General features: G+C 38.2%; 1 protein-coding gene across 1 annotated transcript; it reads left to right on the forward strand.

The window, feature by feature from the left end:
- The first annotated feature begins 770 nt into the window (after window positions 1–770).
- LOC111343413 (netrin receptor UNC5C-like) lies at window positions 771–20,207 on the forward strand. The gene is made up of 12 exons (XM_022950578.2): window positions 771–1,096; window positions 4,211–4,522; window positions 5,097–5,390; window positions 6,137–6,307; window positions 6,938–7,201; window positions 8,394–8,489; window positions 13,477–13,608; window positions 14,135–14,734; window positions 15,262–15,542; window positions 17,387–17,530; window positions 17,954–18,133; window positions 18,902–20,207. Exons 1-12 carry the CDS (start codon window positions 979–981, stop codon window positions 19,475–19,477), a joined length of 3,168 nt encoding a protein of 1,055 aa, XP_022806313.2. The 5' UTR covers window positions 771–978; the 3' UTR covers window positions 19,478–20,207.
- Window positions 20,208–20,807: the final 600 nt, after the last annotated feature.

Raw genomic sequence — 20,807 nt, forward strand, 5'->3', positions numbered from 1 at the left:
CTCTCCATTTTACAAGATCTGCTTTTTAGGTTTGTTTTGTTTTTTTTTTCCAGTTCTCTTGTCCAGTAAGTGACCATGAGGGTATTTTTAACGTTTGATACGTGTTTTCGTGCAAATAACACGATATTGAAATTGATTTAATCTAGCGCTACAACAGTGTTCAAACAAACCTTCTGACCTTAATACTTAAAAATTTATTGGTTATGACAAACAAGATTAGGCGCAATTAATGAACGCCAGTTTAGAAATGATCTCCTGCAGAAGGTACGAACATTTACAAACTAGAACGACTTTACGTAGTTCCACCCGAAATTATATCCAGAGTAATTTTTTCACATGAATTGGTGCAAATTTTCGAGTAAATGTTTAGAGACTCGACTGGCCAAGATCTCTTGTATCATCAACGGATATTAAAGCTCCTCCTACGGTTTAGCTGGATAATTCAGGATAATACGGTCGTCTTGTTTACAAATCTGTAACATCTTTAATCAAGCATTTTAGGAAACATTACCCGGTTTAGATAGGTAGATTCTTATTTGTCTGTGCCTTATTTTCAACTGTCTATTTTATACTCTTGGCTATTACATCAAATCATAGAAACTAGAAATATCTCGTTTTATTGACTATTTTGACAAATTTTTGTTATTTTTAAACATATGTCGCTCAAAATAACGTAACCTTTCAAATGTGACGAACACTTCCGAGAGATATTTCCGGTGTGACGTCATTTTTTGCCTGTGCGGTCAGTCCCCGCGTGGCTTTGAACTCAGCAAGTGTGACGTTATATCTAATTTTGTTGTTTTTCTTTACCACACAGAGGGGCTGTCTTTGATCGGAATTTTTTCTTCGTAGTGTGACATCGGCACTTCAACATTTCCTGACGAAAAGCTCTTTCGAGAGCAGAATTATCGATGGAAAGTTGTTTCGTAGTTTAAGACTCGTCTACAGGGTGGAACTAGCAGCTTTATAAACAGAAAGATGGAGAGCCGCTTTGTTCTCGCATGCATGATATGCCTCGTCTTTCCTCAGTCCGCGTTTGGATCGAACTTAGTGCTCGGAAGGGAAAGATCTCCAGGACTGCCTAAAGATATCTCTAGTAAGTAGTTTATTACAAACATAGGAACAGTGGTAAAGTGTGAAAGTGGTTTGAAATTTGAGGCTTCAGCCAAAAACTTTGGTGTAAACAAGTGTACGTCGTTTGCATATGTCAGCACGTACATATTTATCAGCAGTCTGGAAAGCCTAAAATTTCACAATGTGTTGTTTAATTCGTCAAATATCGAAAGTGAAATTGCTTTTATTATGAATTGAAAGCCGTCTCAGTTTTCACCTACACCAGACTAACAGCGTTGAATTTAAATGAACTATGAAGTTGTGATTTCGCCATACAGAATTGTTTGCGCGCCGCACAATTTGGTCGATCGGATCTTACATTTTCGTCTGCGTGTATTCCTAAGCTGCAAAATCGTTTTAGCTTTCGATCTTTTCATTCGCCCGTTTGCGCAAAAGGTAACTCATCTTTCATAAGCGATATCGGAAGCCTCGGAAGTTAATTTTGACCTTGAAATTTCCAAAATTGACTCTTGCCATGATTTCTAATGAATCACAGTGCTGTTTCATTTGCCCTAATTTGGTCGTAATGGTCTGCTCTAATATTGCGGAGTTGTTACAAATTGCTTTTGCTAACTACGAATTTTCTTCGTGGATTATCCGTATGACCAGCACGCTCTCAAAGTGCGCCTGTTTGGTTAGTCACAGTTTGTTGACTTTGTTCAACAAAAGTTTTTGGTTGAAACTAGCACTGTTGAATTCTTTAGACATATCGCATTTCCTTTACGGCATGTACGCTACACCGATCATAAACTTACATCGCAGGGATGGGATATTAAAGAAAAACGATTCGAAATGGCATATTTTGCCTTTGCTAGTCATCACTGCAATTAGAATTAAAATGGTGTAAGAACCGGAAATAAATTTATCGAGTGCGCGATAATTTGTCTCCAAGACTATCGGTGTGGTTTCCGATCATATTTATCACCTCAGATAATCATAGGGTGGTTAGTAATTATCGGAAAGTGCATCGGTTTATGTAAGCATGTTTTTTTTTCCTGAATGTATTTCACAATTACCTTTCAACGAAGGACTTAAAATATTCTTGTCAGAGATGACTTGGTACATTTTATATAGGAGTTGGTGAAGTCAAATCGAGGAAACATAACTGACAAGGAAACTATAAACGAAAGCAACTGTAAAAAAGATTAAAGTGGGAAAAAAAGAGCCCTTATAGTGCCTTGCTAATTGAAGCTGTAAAGGGAAATGACAACTGGTGTGGGTAATCTGTCATGTGGGCAGACTGGAAAGTGTAATTGAAGAAAACAGCCCATATTCCAGGGCAAAAAGCTAGAGCTGACCAAGTTGGAGTCAGTGAGATTCTGTTGTGCATCAAGACACTGCTAAGAATTATCACCTACTGTAAATCCTCTATTAAGCCCCCCTCTCTAGTAAGCCCTCCCTTTTCAGCAGAGGAAAGTTAATAAGCCCTCCCCCAATCCTTATTCTTTGTGAAAAAATTAACGTTTAATGTGGACTGATCAGTTATGATTTATTCAGGCTGGAAATTCATATTGTTTTTGGTCTTTGGCCGCATGACCTCCAACTTCACATGCTTAACTTTCTCAACTTTGCACTCTAGTTCTCTGTGTAGAATTACCACCATTTTCTTATCGTTAGACAAAGCAGTATACTGCCTGGGAACCACAAGTCCGTCCTCGAGAAACCTTGCTCCTGTAGGTGAAAATTCTAAGCTGCAAGAAATCCTTGACATTGACATTGAATCTTGATCATAAGTTTCTAACTTTTCAATTTCACTTTCCATTGTTTTGTTTAGGTTATTAAATTATAAAATACCATTGAATTATAGTACCATAAATTTCAAGGCTGTTTATATAAAATATTTAAATGTAAGAGATAAAAAATGTAAATATAAGAGGAGTTTTCCAGAGATTTTCATTTGTAAGTTGTGTACGACAAATCAATATAAGTAACCATTCTTATAAAAATTGCTGAAGAATATGAGACCAAAAGCACATTTTTGAAGAATAAGAATTTTGTCTTTGTTAGTTTTAGGCCCCCACAAGTGAATGAAATACTTTTGACAGTGACTTTAATTGTACAGTGCGTAAGTCTACACTGTCTCATACCACGGTATTTTTGCTACAGGTGATGCATTTGGCTAAATTAAATAAGGCCCCCCTCTCTATTAAGCCCCCCCCCCCTTCAAAAGTAATTGAAAAAATAAGCCCCCGGGGGCTTAACAGAGGATTTACAGTATTTCATAAATAATTTGATGTTACTGGATCAGAATTAACTTCTTGGTGCGTAATCAAGAAAGCTGAATTTTTATGTTTGTGGGTGTTTGTATTAGACAAGGAGCATCTGAATGTTAAGTTGTATTTGATGTATTGACCACAACATGTTACATTTGCAGTGATATGTATATAATATTGCATACTATTATTCTATGTGTGCAAAGTCTCAATTAAAACTACAGCAACTTGTTATCACAAGCCCAATTTGATATATGAAAGTATATAGAGGACGTCTAGTTTGTGTCTCAAATTCTCCATAGTTTTGATTAATTGGCAACAGGGCTTGGTGTAATCCTAATACAGTGGAATCCCGATTTTTGAACCAAACCTTGTTTCCCTTGGATTTGCTATTTCACCCCTGATATCTCGTACTCCCAATTTATCAAACCAATTTGCGTTTCCCCTGGAGGTTCAAGAAATCGGGATTCCACTGTAGGGATTCACCAATTGGACTCCCGCTTCACCATTATCTGATTCTGTTGATCATTGGTCACTGATCACCGACCAAATTTAGCTCCATTCAGTCCTTTTACCATTTCTAATCAGTGACTAGTTTACCATTAGGAAGTTTTTGTTTTGGAGTCCATTTTGCAACTTGAGAGCATTCCTTTCTTTTTCTATTCTTGTCTGTATCTAATTTAATGAAAGGTTAATGCCCATACACTGTACAATGTACTTTGAAGCTTAGGTAATCACATTAGTGAGCAATGTTTTATACACATTAAAAAGATATTAAAGTATTTGTCTTTATTACTGAAACAGAAAGCTGATCAGGTAACAAAATAATACAAATGTGTTTTTGTTTTCAATAGTTTTATTTCCCCCCCCCCTTTTTTTTACAGCTACAGATGTGGTAAAACCAGAGTTTGTCACAGAACCAGAAGATAAGTTTGTCCTACCTAACTCACTGCCAGCCAATTTGTTGTGTGAGGCCAGATTTGTGTCAAACTTAAATTTCCATTGCACTGGTGGATTAGTGCAGAGAAAATTATATGATAATCAAACTGGGAATAACGTGAAGTTGCTGATTGTGGAATTAGCTGTATCTCCAGTCCTTGCGAAAAGCAATGCTACTGATGCTGTCTGCACCTGTGTGGCTACTGGTTATCAAGGCCAAGTAATAAAAAGTCGCCCTGCAGCTGTCAAAAAAGCTTGTAAGTGGATCTTTGTTGTTCAGATGTCCTGTTTTTTGTTTTTGTTTTTTTTTTATGAGAAATATACAGTAGGTCTGACGTAGCGCCATGTAGGTGTTTATGTAGAACATTCGTGAAACATAAAATTTTAGCGCATAATTTATAAGTGAGGTTTGCTGTCTAATTCTTGTAGGTTATTTAAGTTTCAGGTAAAAAAATGTCCTAATTTTTGTTTTTTGTTTTATTTTTTTATTTGTTTTTTGACTGTTTCTTTTTTATTGCCTTTTTTTGTGTTTTTTTTGTTGTTGGTTTGCAATTCATTTTAAAGAATTTTTTGCATGAGTATTTGCATATGTTGAAAACTGAGTGCAAGCAAGAAAAGTAAAAGTGCCAATCAGTCTCTGTCCAAAAAAAATTGTGAAAAGCCAGTTAGATATTATAATTATCATTAGAGCATGGTAGAGGAAAGGAGTGTGGTCACACAATAACTATAACTGGCTTCTACAGTGTGACAAGGTTAACTGAAAAGGAGACTTGCCTATTCAAAGAGATGGAAAAGTAATTTTTTTCCATTTTTCTTCAATGCTCATGGCAGATCTAGATGAAAATGTTGTGATTTCACCGTCTGTTGACACAAGAGTACCAAAAAATACTTTGGTCACCTTGAAATGCAAGCCTCCTGCAGGAGTTCCAAGACCAACGGTCTCCTGGTGGAAAGATGGCCGTCTCTTGGATTCAAGCAGCAGAGGAGTTCTTTTCGGAACTGATCCTAACTACCTTGAGGTTATTATAAAGAAGGCAAAAATCTCACATGGTGGGCTTTACACCTGTGAGGTATCAAACCTTGCTGGAAGCCAAAAGAGCACTGCTATCAAGTTGACAGTGTATGGTAAGTCCTCTAAGCATGTGCTCATGATCACTGTAATTTTGTTTATTTACTGAATTTTACCATGATGGCAATAGTGTAGTAGAACTTGGAAGCCTAGTTTCATAAACATTTTTAGTGTCTTATCTTATGATGAACAAGTTGTTTACTTTCAAGTTAAAAAAACAACTGCATTCAGTCAAAGCAATGAGTTAAATGATTTTATTTAATTTGTTAGGCAGTCCTAAACGATCAAAACAATCAATCAAAACAAAACTGGATCAAATGCTTTTTTTCAGAGTTACTTAGCAGCAGAAGAAGGCAAAGTTGATACTAATAGTTTGTTACTGTATTATCCCTCTTCTGCATTGTTTTACCTGAAACTACATTTCTCTAAGCCAATCAAAATTGAGAACTGTTTTGATGTATATTATTTTCCTTGAAACTCATAACCTACATGTAGCTACTTGCTGTTTCTTACTAATGCTTAACTTGAAAAGGCTCCATGGACCTTTAAACTAATATTATGAAGAAGAGGTAGATGTGTATTGATCAATCAAGTTCCAAAAACATATTGCACCCCCCACACTGAGAGACCAGGCAATGTTTATGCTGCAATGTTACTTTATTGCATTGTTTGCTTGTTCTATTTATTTGCCTTCTCATAACAGTGGTCTTGGAAACTGATTATGGTGGTGGATTATGTACAGTATGTAGCATGTGAATTAAACTATTTAATTGACATAATTATTACATACTTATATTTGCAGTTGATGGCGGTTGGTCAGAGTGGCAGGAATTTTCACCCTGTAATGCACCCAAATGTGGAACTGGGAAAAAGATGTTAAAACGCTCCTGTACAAATCCTCAACCTCAAAATGGGGGAGACTTCTGTGAAGGTTCTGTCATCAAATATGAGCCATGTCAAGACTTATCTCCAGGTATATTTTATGAGAGTCAAGTTATTTAAGTGTGTGAATGGGTAGTGATGAATTCTCAGTAAAACCTGACAAATCCTGGAATTAAAGATAATTCCCAGTCCCTTCACACTAAAGAAACTGTGATAAGCTCCTGGAGTGAAGGCCACTCAGCTGGAGAGCAAATTTTAACTTTTAGATTTATTTGACTTGTGTGCAATGTAAGTATCGCACCAATCTAGCCTTTTTGTCAGCCTTTGGTCTGCATGTTATTTCAAGGATGAGATAATTGCATTTTGTGCAGTTGTAAGAGTGAATGAAGAGTCCATGGGCTGAGAGAATGGATTTTGGAGAAGGCTGGATACTATAACCCTGTACTGGTGTGACATATTTTATCCTTAGTCTTATTTAGGCATGAACATTAAACATAAATTTTTCTGAGGGCAAAGTCAGGTATGAGAGTAACTTTCTGTTGTTGAAGCTACCTCTATAAAACTGAAATCCTTCATTAAAGCAAACCTTGAGGTGTTGATTGCTTGGGATGACAATTGTAATCAAACAAATCAAGCAGATGTTTAAAAATGAAACAGTTCTATAAAACACTTAGAATGATGGTACAGTTACAAACTCGGATGTTTTTGCTCTCTCTTACAGATGTAAGTGTAACTTGCCCTGATCCCATCAAAGTATTAGTCAACCAATCAGATGGGAGATTGTTGAATGTCTCTTGGAATAAGCCTGTTGTTCACGGTGCAGGGAACGGTACAAAGGTCTCATTGAATGTTATTCCTGATTGGGCTGTCCCACCTGTGTTGTTTGAACAAAAATATTCAATTTATACAATCAAGTATTTTGCCAAGGATGAATGTAAGCGTGAAGTCAGTTGCTCCTTCAACATCACAGTCTTAAATGTGTCTGGTAGGTTTCACTTTTTGTTGAATATCATTAACCATATTTGCTGATACAGGGGGGACACCGGTACTTAAAAAATTTTAGTATCTGATGTATACAAATTGTACTCGAAGTGGCCCGGTCAATACTGATTATTGCGTTGAGTTTAAGAACGAGAAACTCAGCGAGTGAATTACAAGAGTCAGCATTTTGGGTTTTAGATGTCATTTAAACATGCGACACACCATGTAAGCTTCATTTTGTCAAAAACCCATCATAGATAACAATTTTTGAAAGCAATGGGCAGCTCTCTTTATTGGTTAAGGAAATTGGGATATATTTAACAATTATTCGCCGAAGGCGAGGTGAACATCGTCGAATAATCCCCGAGACGAAGTCGAGGGGATTATTCGACAATATTCGCCGTACCTGAGGCGAATAATTGTTTTAGTATAATTTCAGAGCTGAACAGCAAAGAAATTTCTAAAATCATAACATTTTAGTAACATTTATTAACTTTTTATTTTAACATTTAATATAAACCGCGTGGAGCGGTTTATATGGCGTCATATAAGGAACCGCTCAACTAATCATTTATTAACTTTTTATTTTCTTTTTATTTTAACATTTTATATAAACCGCGTGGAGCGGTTTATATGGCGTCATATAAGGAACCGCTCAACCAATCAGATTGCTGGAAACTCTTTGCTCAGCTCTGAAATTATACTAACAGCAGTTATTCAGATATTCGTATTCGTCCAACCTAAAAAAGTGAAAAATGTTTGCACTGTAAAAGAAGAGTTGAAATGAGTTAGCAGGAAAAAAAATTTTTTACAAAAGCTTGGAATTTGTTAATAAAGGGAAGGACTGTGCAAACGAACAAGCAATTTTGTAAGCTTATTTTTGGGGAACACCAATGCCTTAGCTGAAAATGTTTTGGTAAAATGTACACGTTGAAATTCTTCGAGGTCATCACTAGAAAACATTCAGGTGTTATGGTAACGGTCATCATTTTTTTCTGTGTCTATGTGCATGAGGGTTCTTTTTCTGTCGTATTTATGCCAGTGAGTTATTTAAAACCTTTTTCAATAGACTTACCTTTCTGTAGCTTCACCTTCAACTTTCAAATCGAATCTGAGTTAAAATACAAGGCTTAAACAAACGTTCTGATCTCGCTTTTAAGTGACATACATGTAACTAATGCTTTTTTCCCCAACAGCCCCTGCGTGTCTAACCCCGGATTGCAAGACGATTACTGATGCCTCAAGCTTATCTACAGTTAGCACAAACATTGAATTGACAGAAACCACAGCTGGTAAGATTATTATAGCCGCCCAATACGGACAACAATGTTTTATTTGTCGCGAAAATATGCACGGATATCTGTCTGCACACGTCTCCGCTATCGGAGATACTGTCCGTGGATAAATGTCCGGGTACATTTTAGCGCCAAATGGAGGTGATTGTTCGTACAGTAAATGCCCCAGTTTTAGCTGGGGCATATTCGGTCGCGTGATGCGTTAAGACCAATCATGCGCGGCCGAAAGTTTGATGAATTATAATAAAAAAATATCCATGAGGCGGTGTACATGTATAACTGCGACACAGTTCTCCAGAATTCTAGAGTGCACCTAATGCTTTCAAACCTTGTTGCGAAAATATTTCAACCAGCATTGCTACGCACGCGGAACAAGATGTTGCCTATCTGTTTAGCTGAAGCTTTTCCAATACATTACATATACCGTTACTGCTTTGATAAGGCCTTAGGGCTTAACAGTCCCCAGGCCATATCAAGAGTGTAGCTTAGAAGTGAACGGATGGGCCAAAATTAAAGTCATCATCACTTCTTTTTCTGGCAACTGCTTCCTTTAGGAGGCGAAGCCACATACGCTGTCGAGATGAGTTGAGTGACTTAGTAAGCGTAACAATGAAATTCCGATCCTGATCCAATTTTGACCTGATGTTTCCCGGTGTTATTTACTGTTTTTTTTTTTTTTTTTTTTTTCGGAGCATCTTAGTAGTTCGGCATTCGCACTTGATACATAGTTGAGTTCTCTTCTTTTGTGATTTCTGGCTCATAGTTCTTGCCGTGACACTACGGGAGACAGCAGAAAGCGATAAAATCTCACAGAAATATTCCAACAGATGTGATTGGTGCATTATAAAACTTAGGGGAAATTTTTTTTCTTTTAAGAGAGAGAATTCTACTGTTTACGTCAGTAAATTGAGTAGATCCAAAGGTATAATCTTTTAGTTCTTGACCTACGTGACACTACAAAAGACATAAACATCTCAAAATGATTTCACAGTGGTATCCACCGGAGCATAATTGAAATCAAAACTTTTCCCCGCAGGAATGTCTCACTAGACGTGATCTGCACATCATGTGAGCTGTAAGGAAATTTTTTTCTTTGAACGAGAGCATTTTATTGTTTGAATTAGCGACTTATGCCGAAAAGGGCCGCTATATTTGCGATGCGAGCGAGCTGCGAAGTACGATACCTTGAGTTATTCAACAGAACAATGGAACGGTGGATCGGCGGAATGGTGAAATATCTCAAGACGCGGAAAGACGGAATGTCTTAAAAAGTCTCAAGAAGGGAATTGCTATAGTAAAAATAGATATTTACAATTAACAGGCTAAATTAAAAGAAGCATAGATAATCATTGTTGCAGCGCAGAGGCTTTCGAGCGAGCCCCCTGAAATTATTGTTTTACTATTGTTGGTTTTATCAATATTGGAAATATTATTGTTTGTTACCATTTAGTTATTGGTTGAATGTCAATCAGACAATGTATTCTTGAATCAACTTTCTCCTGTGGAACAGGGTACTCATAAATATGTAGGATGCCTCAAGTTTTCTGTTTTGCATAAGAGACAAAGTATTTGCAACACTAACTTATTGCGTCATTATACAACCTAGTTCTTTTCAATGCTTCACAAATTGTGCACTTAAGCCTGAATTTTGTGAAGAACCTTTCTGAGTTGTTACCCAAATCTTTGTGAGCCAATCAAGAGCCACCGATAACACCGACGGTTTTACTCGCGCTTGCGATATGTATGGGAGAAGCTTCTTTTCTTTCTTTTCTGTTGATAACAGATCTACTTCCTCCTTCGCTTAAACCTTGCAATGCCTTGCTATCGTAAGAGTATTTTAAAATTTTCTTTTATTCTCTCTTTCCTTCTCTGTGACATTCTCGATCAATTTATTTTAAACTAATTGCTTCGCGACTCGACCCAATACGGAATATATTTTCTCCCAACTAGCCGTCAATATAATGTAGTATTGCCGTCTCAAAATCGCAATTACTTTTGTATCATGATCTATCATTTATAAGGATGAATAAAACTGTAAAATAATCAACCCGTGCCTGATGGAAATATCAATTCTTTCTACCTGCGAAACGTATCTAGGGTAACACTAATTTTGCACGCAAATAACTTTGTCGCGGGTAATTTGAAATTCCTCGCAAGTTTATAGTCTTTGTTACCATAAAATTAGTTGATTGAAACCGAAGAGTGTTGAAAATTGTACAGGAATGGAGTCCGAAGAGCAATTTGGTGATGAAATACCAAATTTTGATATTTGTGGGACTGTTTTTAAAGAGTTATTTAAGGACATCGATGTACTAGACGTCGATGCGAAACCGAAACAGCCGCTTCGGGCGAAAATAGTGGGCGGAACAGTACAGGAAATGAGCAGATTAAGAGGAAAAGAAGCATCGTCATTCATCATTTTCCAACTGCCAAGTGACTTTGTCACATTATTAAAATGTTTATGACTGTAAAAGTCAAATTTTCAGTAAATACTGATGAACTTGAAGTGAAATATTTGTCCCGTAATTTGAATGCGGCTGTAATTTGTTTGTGTACGTCAGCAACCCAATTTTAATTTCAAGAACTAATATCTTAAAATTCTCTTTCTGGCATAGATATATAGATAAATGGAACTCGTTACCAGATTCTCTAATATGTCCCGATTCATTGTCAAAATTTTAAAAGGGCTCAAGAGAACAGTTTTTAACTAGTGTGTGATGATAAAATTGTTACGATTGCATATTTAATTAGATGATTAGATGTTTTTAATAACTCCATTCTGATAGATACATTTTGGTGATATTTTTTACATTTTTCCTTACAAATGCTTTTTATCCGATTTATATTTCCTTCATAGCTTTGTAGATATTTTTGGGCGTCATCTTACATGAGGATTCAGTTCCTCTCTGATGGCTGCCTTTTGTATTGATTATTACAATAAAGTTGTTAATAAAAAAAAATAAATAAGTAAAAAAAAAAGAACCAATCACAGGCCGCAAAAGTGAGACGGCAATACCACGAAATATTGACGGCTCGCGCATAGCCAAAACTATAAGAAGATCGCGATACTGGACCGTAAATTGCACATAGCATCCCTACGACATATTTGGTTTAATGCAGTGTGATCTTATTACAGGACATTTCTTCTCATAACCTGGCAAAATCTGCCACCATTTCCCAGTTTTCACTCTTCATACCATTGTTCATCCTCGGAGACCCAGGGGCTGAGTCGATATCGAGTTAGGGCATGAAGAGCCCCTGGGGACATTGTCTTACAAGACTAGTTCCGAACGGTCGCAGTCGTTCTGCCATCTGATTGGTGCCAGAAAATCTTTGTGTTTTTCTGCCCAATCAGAGTGAAGTGTGCTTTAGAGTCTTTTCGTGTGTTTTAACACGGACATATACTAGTAGCTCAGTTGCTCGCTGTTTGTCTGGACCTTGCGACGGAGATTTGCTTGAGGTGAAAAGTTTCAGTCTCAGCACACAATGTAAGAGAAGTCGATCAGATTGTCCGCGAAAATCTTACCGGAAATTATACAGAATACTTTCGCAGGTATCACTAGAGAACGTGTTTTAAAGTTTGCGAGGTTTGTATAAAACACGATGCTTGCAGTCATTGATATGTCGCTTTAGACGTTAAAGGAGATTTAAACTTAAATCTTTCTAGGTTTTTTGCATAATTTGCTGTGACTGAAACTTTGCAAATCCCATGAAGTTATTTCGTCCCACGGGCCACGCAGGTATGTCGAGCAACTGGCGCATTCGCCTACGTAGCTTTCTGCTTTCTGTGCGCGCCAAAATCTAATCTTAGTAGTAAATACAATACAGCCAAGGTTGCAGAGAACGTTGAGTTCGAGGACGACCTCCACCAAGTGCTAAGAGAAAGCTTAGCTGTGTTTCCGGTTAGCTAATTAAAATCTGAACAAAAACTTATTAACGAGAACATCGCGGGAAGGAGAGATGTTTTCGGGCAGTTACCGAAGGGCTTTGGAAAGAGTTTAATCTTTCAACTGCTGCCTAGAGTGTTGAAATTCTTGAGCTAGGAAGGCCACGGATTCTCTTCTTGTTCCTTGGTCATTGTCATTTTACCTCTTATGTCGATTGTTTAAGACCAAGTTAAATACCTTTGATCATTGGGAATCGATCGGATGCTGTTTTCAATGGGAAAAACAAAACCAAAGACCAACAAATATTGGATGGAAAGGGCGGGTTTACTTTATTGCAAATGTGAGCTTAGTAGAACAGGATCATCTACCCACATCTAATAAACAAAATTTTCCACTCTCAGCTTTTCTTTTTTTTCAAGCGAAGATGAGATTAGATTTTGGCACGCACGAAAAGTTGCGCAAGAACCAGTTGCTCGACCTACCTGCGTGGCCCGTGCGACGAAATAACTTTCCGGGATTGGCAAAGTTTCAGTCGCAGGAAATTATGCAGAAAATCTAGAAAGATTCAAGCTTAAATCTTGTTTAACGTTTAAAGCGACATATCAATGACTGCAACCATCGTGTTGTGTACAAACCTCGCAAACTTTAAAACACGTTCTCTAGTGATACCTGCGAAAGTATTCAGTACAATTTCCGGTAAGATTTTCGCGGACATGATCGATTTCTCTTACATCACCTCAAGCAAATCTCCGTCGCACGGTCAAAACAAACATAGCGAGCAACTGAGCTACTAGTATATGTCCGTGTTAAAACACACGAAAGGACTCTAAAGCACACTTCACTCTGATTGGGCAGAAAAACACAAAGATTTTCTGGCACCAATCAGATGGCAGAACGACTGTGACCGTTTGGAACTAGTCTTGTAAGACAATGTCCCCAGGGGCTCTTCATGCCCTAACTTGAAATCGACTCAGCCCCTGGGTCTCCGAGGATGACCATTGTTATGCTTCTCTACACATACATGTTCGCTGACCAAAAAGTAGTTCAAAGGTAAAGGAACTGATTTCTTACAGAATGTATTTCGTTTCTTCTTTCAGTTAACTACATAATATCCGTAGCTGTCTTAGCTGCAGTGGTGACAGTATTTGTTACACTTTTGATTATCTATTTACAACGCTACCGAAACTTACGTAAAAGATATGGCCCTTCAACCCACAAGCAGTATGAAGGTATGCTTACTATTATAAATTCCACCTTTTTCAGGAGTTTGGGGTGCATGTCGCATACAAGTAACTTATCTGTGTCCTTAATCATTTACGAAGTGTTTCGCTTTTTCCAAAAAGAAATGGATTACAAAATGTGAACTCATAAAGTGACGCTGTTTGGTTGGTTTTAAGCAATAAAGTTTTTAACGTGACTGTCTTGTTCTGGTCTGGTATACTTTACTGACAGTCGCCTCGATTACATCTAAGATGTTTGCGTAGTGGTTAGACCGCTCGCCTTTCGCTGCTGCGGACAAAGCTCTAAGGGGTTCTTCAGTTTTTTTCCTTTCGTTTAAACCCACTCGTAAAATTCCATCAGGGCCTTACAACAGACACGGCCTGCAAGCAAAGTGGCATTACGTGCATGAGAGAATTATCATTTACCGGTAGCTCTTTTTTTTTACCATATCAATTTGCGTACGAGTCATTTACTTTACTTTCCATTTAAATTTATATCTGGGAATTGCCTTTTTTTGCGTTAACTACCACATAGGTCCAAAGGATATCATAGATCATAAAAGAATTGTGGTCGCTCGGTCTGCATCTTATGAAGAGGTCGCACCTCTTCCTGTAAAGTTGACTGCTGGATCTCCAACGGGCCCGAGAGCTTGTGACTTCCAGGGAGTAAGCGAACTTCCAGACAAGTCAGTGCATGTTGAAATTGAAGCTCACGTTGATGGTGAAGGAAAGGAAGATAGAGCTCGCAATTTCAAGAGGACATATTCGTCTGTTAGCAACAAATCGACAGCATCTGAAATCTCACGAATGATGTGGAACGTCTCCAACATTCCGGAAAATGCTGATCCAAAAATGGTGGCTTGTGGACTTGTCGATCACAACGGAGGAAAATTTACAATAGGGAATACTGGTGTGAGCCTAACTGTGCCATCAGGAGCCATCCCAGAGGGTCGCACTGAAGGAATTTACGTCGCTATCGTGGACCAAGAAAAGGAACATCCAAAAATTACCGGCAAACAGTCACTGTTGAGTCCAGTGGTAAAATGTGGCCCCACTGGTCTGAAGTTTCAGCGGCCAGTGATTTTGAGTATACCGCACTGTGCTCTGCTTAATGAAGGAGCCTGGAAGCTCAAAGGTAAAAAATCAATCCAATAGTGCAAGTCACTCCCTTGTAAGTACAATTCAATTATCAAAGACTGAGTTTTTAGTTTTTTTTTAACTTAGGTTTCCAATCCTGATTGCATCTTTTTAACGAAGTCATTGAAACATTTTCAACCAGCTCCTGGGCAACGATTTCTATTTTGTTACTTTTATCGTGTACTTGCAATACTAAAACAAGTGCTGATCTGTTGAGCATCAAGCACAAAGAACTACATGTACGTAGTGAAATAGGAAGACAGGAAGCTCCGTGCAACTGCATGTTTTTTCCAACTTTTTGGCTGCTGATTTGAACTCGAAAGTTTGATGCCAACGGACAGTATCTAGAACTAGTGATATTGTCGTGGTCTACCGTTCCATATCACCTTTTCGGAGTTTTGTTTGTGGATTTGTTGCACTGCATGGGAAGTGTTAGCCGGGCTTCCGACAACACTCGAATTTACAAAGTGTTTGTAACAGTGTTGTGGACGCAGTCGATTAATGGTTTCAATTGTCTCTAAACAGTTCAGTATAATGAAAGTGAACCCAGCACATCTGCAGACTGGAAGCAGCTGATTGATGTAGGCACCCAGGATGGAACTGAGGATTCACACGTCATAGTGGAACCCAACACGGTTCATGTGATGGTGGATCATTTTACCCTCTTTGCTGTGGTTGGAGAGTCAGCAGCCAATCATAAAGCCGAGCGAGATTTGCAGGTTTTGGCGTATGTTACACCCCCAGAAGCCAATGCAAACTGTGTCGTAAGAGTCTATTGCGTTGAAGGCACTCCAGCAGCAATTGAGGTTTGTGAAATGACTCGCGAAGTACGCTTACTTTAGTTAAATGTAGATTAACCTATTTCCAATTTTTCACAAGGTTTCAGGGTGAGTATCAAGAGTCAAAGGCTAATCCCTATGCAGCTTTATTCAAAAAAGGATATTGAAATGATAATTTCCTTAACATGGATACAGTCGGATAGGGTGATGTATACATGTAATTTAGACTTAGTTATGGTCCGTATACGGCAGAAACTGTAGGATTGTTCACTGACTGTATTTTACGGGAAGTTTGGCCTTGAATGTGGTTCGTTTCAAAGAAGATATTAGGGAGCTTAAGCAACCACGACAAAAGGGACGACGACGAGGTCGTCAAATAATCGCGGGGGGTCTGGAACGAGGACGTCGTTTTTAGCGGGAAAATGAAACTTAAGCAGAGAAGTTACTCAAGGACGACGACGTCTGAAATCTTGTTTATTCTCGCTTCGTCAGTTTAAGAAATGACATCGTTCATAGACGTCCAAAACCTTCTTCTCACTCATGGATCAAATTTCCACATATATATCGAAAGTTCGAGAGTAGATTATTCAGTTCTTGAACATCAACAGTCCAAGGAATTATTAAGCTTTAGCTTTATTTACAATAATTTACGCATTGCAAAAGTTTAAAATATTAAATTTTACGCAAGTTGTTTGAGATTTAAATTCAGTTCTAAGTGTTGCTGATATAAACAAACCTATTTTGCACAAGGTTTGTCTGATTTTCAACATGCTTTAGCCTGATATGTTCTACCTTTGATGCTCCTTCCTTTGGCGAGCAAACGACGTAAGTCTGTCAATTTAACCAATGCTAGCTAGCGATCGGCACAGATAGCAGTCGTCGCGCTTCACCCAAGAATACTATTTTTTTCCCCGTGTGATTTTGTCGAAATAATTTTTATGGCTGTAAATCTATATCAAACATTTTGAAAATAGATTCGGAAAACCTGACAGGTATTCAAGCTCATGTTAACACACCGATCTGAAGAATTCTTTGTTGTTGAAAGCGTCTCGATTGAAGAACAGCAACACGCAAAATTTTTAAGTAGCAATAATCCGGCAGTTCCAAACAAAGCTTTTGACCGAACGCTGAGGTGTATTACACTGCCATTTAAAACTTTTCATTCAATAAAAATGATAAACAGCACTCTTTCATAAAATATACTCAAATAAATTTAAACCGTACGTGGTCGCTTTCACCGCTTGACTTGACATCTGTTGTGCGGAGGAGGGAATATGAGTTGGTGGGTTTTCGAATTTTATTTGTTTAGAAAACTGAACAGGGTGGTTTAAATCAAACGAAGAAGCGAATACAAACTCCAACCGGCCATAGACTGTCTAAAAACTGACCTTAAACCCGCACCTTTAGATGAGAAAAACTGCTTTGAAGTTCGAAAGTTCACGACGACGTGAAACAGGTCCTTCTCAAGTTGTCGACGACAAGACGACGACGGAATTCTTGGTTCGCGCTTGCGCAGTGACATTCTTGCAATGCTACTTCCGGTCGTCGTCCTCCGTTCGTCGTCCGTTCGTCGTCGTGGTTGCTTAAGCTCCGTATTTCTGCAAAGTAATTAGCAGAGAATCAGAGCTGTGGTCTAACAGCGCCCAGTGGCCCCTGGCGTCTTACTTTTGCTCGTTGGCGACTCAGGAATCTTAGTTTTTTATTACAAAGCATGTGCTGGGCACCCTGTATTTCAAAGTTTCAGAGCACTGGGCTCCCTTCAATTTTCCATAGAACACAGCCTCGAGAATGAGTGTCATTAGAATTACTTTAGATATTGTTACATATTTTATTCGCTCGTTCTTATTCATTGTACTTGCTTCTCATTTCAGGATGTATACAATCACGAAACTAAAAAGTATCGAGGTGAAACGATCGAACCTCCTCAACAACTTCACTTCAAGGACGGCGGAGGAGATCTTTTGGTCAAACTTACCGATTGTGAAAGGGGGTGGCATACCGTGAAGGAAACAAAGGTAAATTCATCTTTTGTATGATATACGGAAGCGAGTGCAATGTCTACATGAAAAATGGTTGCCTGTTTCCATTAAAGTAGAACCCTCGGCCTCCCTTTGAAAGAGATGGTTTTTTTAAACTAATTGGCGGTTTACTGCGGACATGTATATTGTGACCCATTGATTGCCTTCTCTGTAACAAAACTGAAAATGCAAATGGCTGGCATTTTATGATAAAAGGGTTTTAACCTGGATGAATTCAGCCATTGGCAGTGTTTTAGCTGCAAGTTTGTTATAATTTTATGGTAATTTTATTTTTGCTAAACTGTAAGGCTTGACCATTTCAAAATTCTTAACGACAGAAAGAAAATAGAGCTGATGTATTTGTCAGTGGCTGAGATTTCGTTAATTTTTTTTTGGACTAAATTACTCTTCTCTCCTCAGAAAATTCATTTCCGCGACATATGGGAAGGTATTCACCGCTTACCGAATGCCACGTTTGTGTTCTCCTCTCGTGACACAAGTGTGTCTGGATTTAGTGCTCAATTTGAAGTGCGACAGGATTGTGAAAATGGCGACGAAAGAGAAGTTAACGTTGTGACAACGGTCAAACGTGGACGTGATGTGAGTTTGTTGAAATTTGACTACTAGCTCTTATGGAAACCGTCACTGTTTAAACTAGTTTTCTTAGAATTATTCGATGGTCGTTAAAATTAAAGAGGTTTGGTATAAATGGGAATAATAATTATTATAGTCAGTGTGAGAAAAAATTGAAACAGATATTGGGCATTTTAAAAATGAAAGTATGTGTGTTCCAGCGTTTAGATCGTGCGACGGTTCACGGGACGTATGAGTCCCTTGCAGACAGTAGATGTATTCTTGGATGAGACTAGTGGCAACGATGTGACGTTATGACGGTGTGAAATAGAAACTTCATTATTACTTTTGCTTGGTTTTAGTTTTTGGATGTTTAGGTTTTTGTTCCAAAATTTTCTAAAAAATACCTTCACGTGAAAAGACATCTTTATTTGTTTAACGGCAACTTGGTTCACCAGTGGAGCTTTCATTTAATAAAATATGCAAAGATCTAATGACCAGAATTTATCACGAACCCAATGAGAAACTGAAGTTGCTTGCTCTTAGTTTTCTTTTGAGATAGATCATAAGAATCGAGATGTCTCCTGCCATTCTGCCAAATAATAAGTGTAGAGGTCACCTGTGGCTGGCTAGGCACAGGGTTCCTAACCACTGGTTGGTTAGCTGACTGACTTGCTCGCGCGGCATGCTGACAGACAGACTGACTGACCTTGAAAGATAAAGAAAACTGATAAGAGGATTACATCTACATTAGTCAGTTACTTTAAGGTAAAGTTGCCTCTCTTTATGTTTTAGGAAAGCACAGGCCCAAGCAACGATCAGAGGCAATCAAACACCAGCCTCGCTGCTAGGTGGGAAGATTCTGCGAAATTACCCCCAGCAGCAAGTTTTGCAAGCCTGATGGATCATTCCACGGCATTATTGAATGCAGGATCAATCGTTAATCCTTGGCATTATCGACAATCAGAGGTCGTAGGTGCATGTGGGGGTACCCCTTCAACGTCTCCCATGTTCGCAAGACAGATGTCGTCTGGATACTTTTCTGTTGGTTTCGAGTCACTGCAGACTGTGGGTTTGCTAAGTCGCGAACTACGGAGTAAACTTGCCGTGAAACTTGACCCCCCACACGAGAGCGATTGGAAAGTTTTGGCAGAGAACTTTGGCTTCAGTTGTGAAGACATTAAGTGGATGGATAGTAGGAAAGGTCACTCTCCTACAGAAATCCTCTTTAACTATTTGGAGACGATTGGTGGACCACAAAATCGATTTTCTCTGTCAAAATTGGCAAAAACACTGCAACAGATTGGTCGGGAGGATGCCTTTGAGCTTGTTACCGCTGAAATGTCGACGAGGAAAGAAACAACAGTTTGATTCCCAACTCTGGTAGAACTGCCTCACGAAGCAACAGCTCTTCAGGAGAAAATCCTTAAACGCTTTACGTTACCATCTTTGTCTCCAAAATAAGATTCTTGGCAAAGACAGTGCGGACTAACGCACTCCAATATGCGTTGAATATACCTTCATTGCCTCATAGAATGATCGTTTCCGCTGTTTTCGCATTGAGCATTCGGAGCTAGGTCCCATTATTCCATACATTAACTAGATAACTAATGCGAGATGTTGAGTTGTCATTTAATGGTTATGCTATTTGCTCACATTTATAGGACCTACTGAAATGACTGTCTAACGTTTATGACAAGAACGTTTAAAAAGGTTGGCTAGCACGGTCTCTATTCTTATATTCGCGTACATGAACATGTTTCTCCACCTCTCTGGTCAGCATCAATGAGCATAGACCGCACCTCGGGACTTACGTTAGTCAATAACACAACCATTTCTATTCCGTCGTTTTCACTTTCGTCAAGGGACCTGTTTAACTTTGAAAATTGGAAATTTTTTTGGGTTTTATTATCGTGACATTTGCTTCTTACCAATGAGACTGTTTGATTATTTTAATGGCATCGCTATTTTATTTGTTTTTTTTTTTTGTTTGTTTTTTTTTTTGGACATTCTTTTATTTTTTAAATTTAAGATATTTTCTTATCTGATCTTTGTGAAGAGATTTGTATATAAACGTCGAAATAAAAGCTGTGTACATTCATGCAATCCTTCAGGAATTAGATAAACATACTTACGCAATCGTTATCCGAGGTACAGGAAGTTCAGTTCAATAGTGAAACTATTAAGATAAGTAATTTTAAAAGGGCTTAGGTTATGAGGTCTTATGATTGCTTTAAAAGAAGTGACGGTAACCCGAAGAATTTTGAAACGAGTGTTTTGAAACTTGTTTATTTGAACGTAGACTCATTTCCAGTTGTGTGGTGGAAGGAGGCGACAGCCGAACATTCGTCGACCCACATAGGCCAGGATTTTATTTTTAACTTGTTCCAAACTTTTCCACCAGCTGACTTGCTATTTTCACACTAAACCCCTTCATGTACTAATTAGAGCGATAGCCTGGAATATATTTGTATTTCTATGGTTGCCACAGGTCAGAGAAAGTCAGGGAAAATGTTTCTTCAAGGTAAGGGAAAAGTCAGAGAATTTCGCTTCGAGTCGAGGAAAATTTACGTGTATGAAAGAAGTAAGGGAAGAGTGAAGTCTCTTTTCCACACCTGTCTTCATGATCAATGACGCTGACTATTTTTTAAATTTCTGTAAAGCATATTTGTTATGGAAATCCAATTAAAGTTACGTTTAG

This window comes from Stylophora pistillata, chromosome 3 (genome assembly GCF_964205215.1).
Source record: "Stylophora pistillata chromosome 3, jaStyPist1.2, whole genome shotgun sequence".
In the NCBI taxonomy this organism is placed as follows: domain Eukaryota; kingdom Metazoa; phylum Cnidaria; class Anthozoa; order Scleractinia; family Pocilloporidae; genus Stylophora; species Stylophora pistillata.

Coding starts and splice junctions, on each gene's coding strand:
- LOC111343413 (XM_022950578.2), top strand. CDS start 979: ATGGAGAGCCGCTTTGTTCTCGCATGCATGATATGCCTCGTCTTTCCT. Junction 1,097..4,210: donor ACTGCCTAAAGATATCTCTA/GTAAGTAGTTTA, acceptor TTTTTTTTACAG/CTACAGATGTGGTAAAACCA. Junction 13,609..14,134: donor AACCCACAAGCAGTATGAAG/GTATGCTTACTA, acceptor ACTACCACATAG/GTCCAAAGGATATCATAGAT.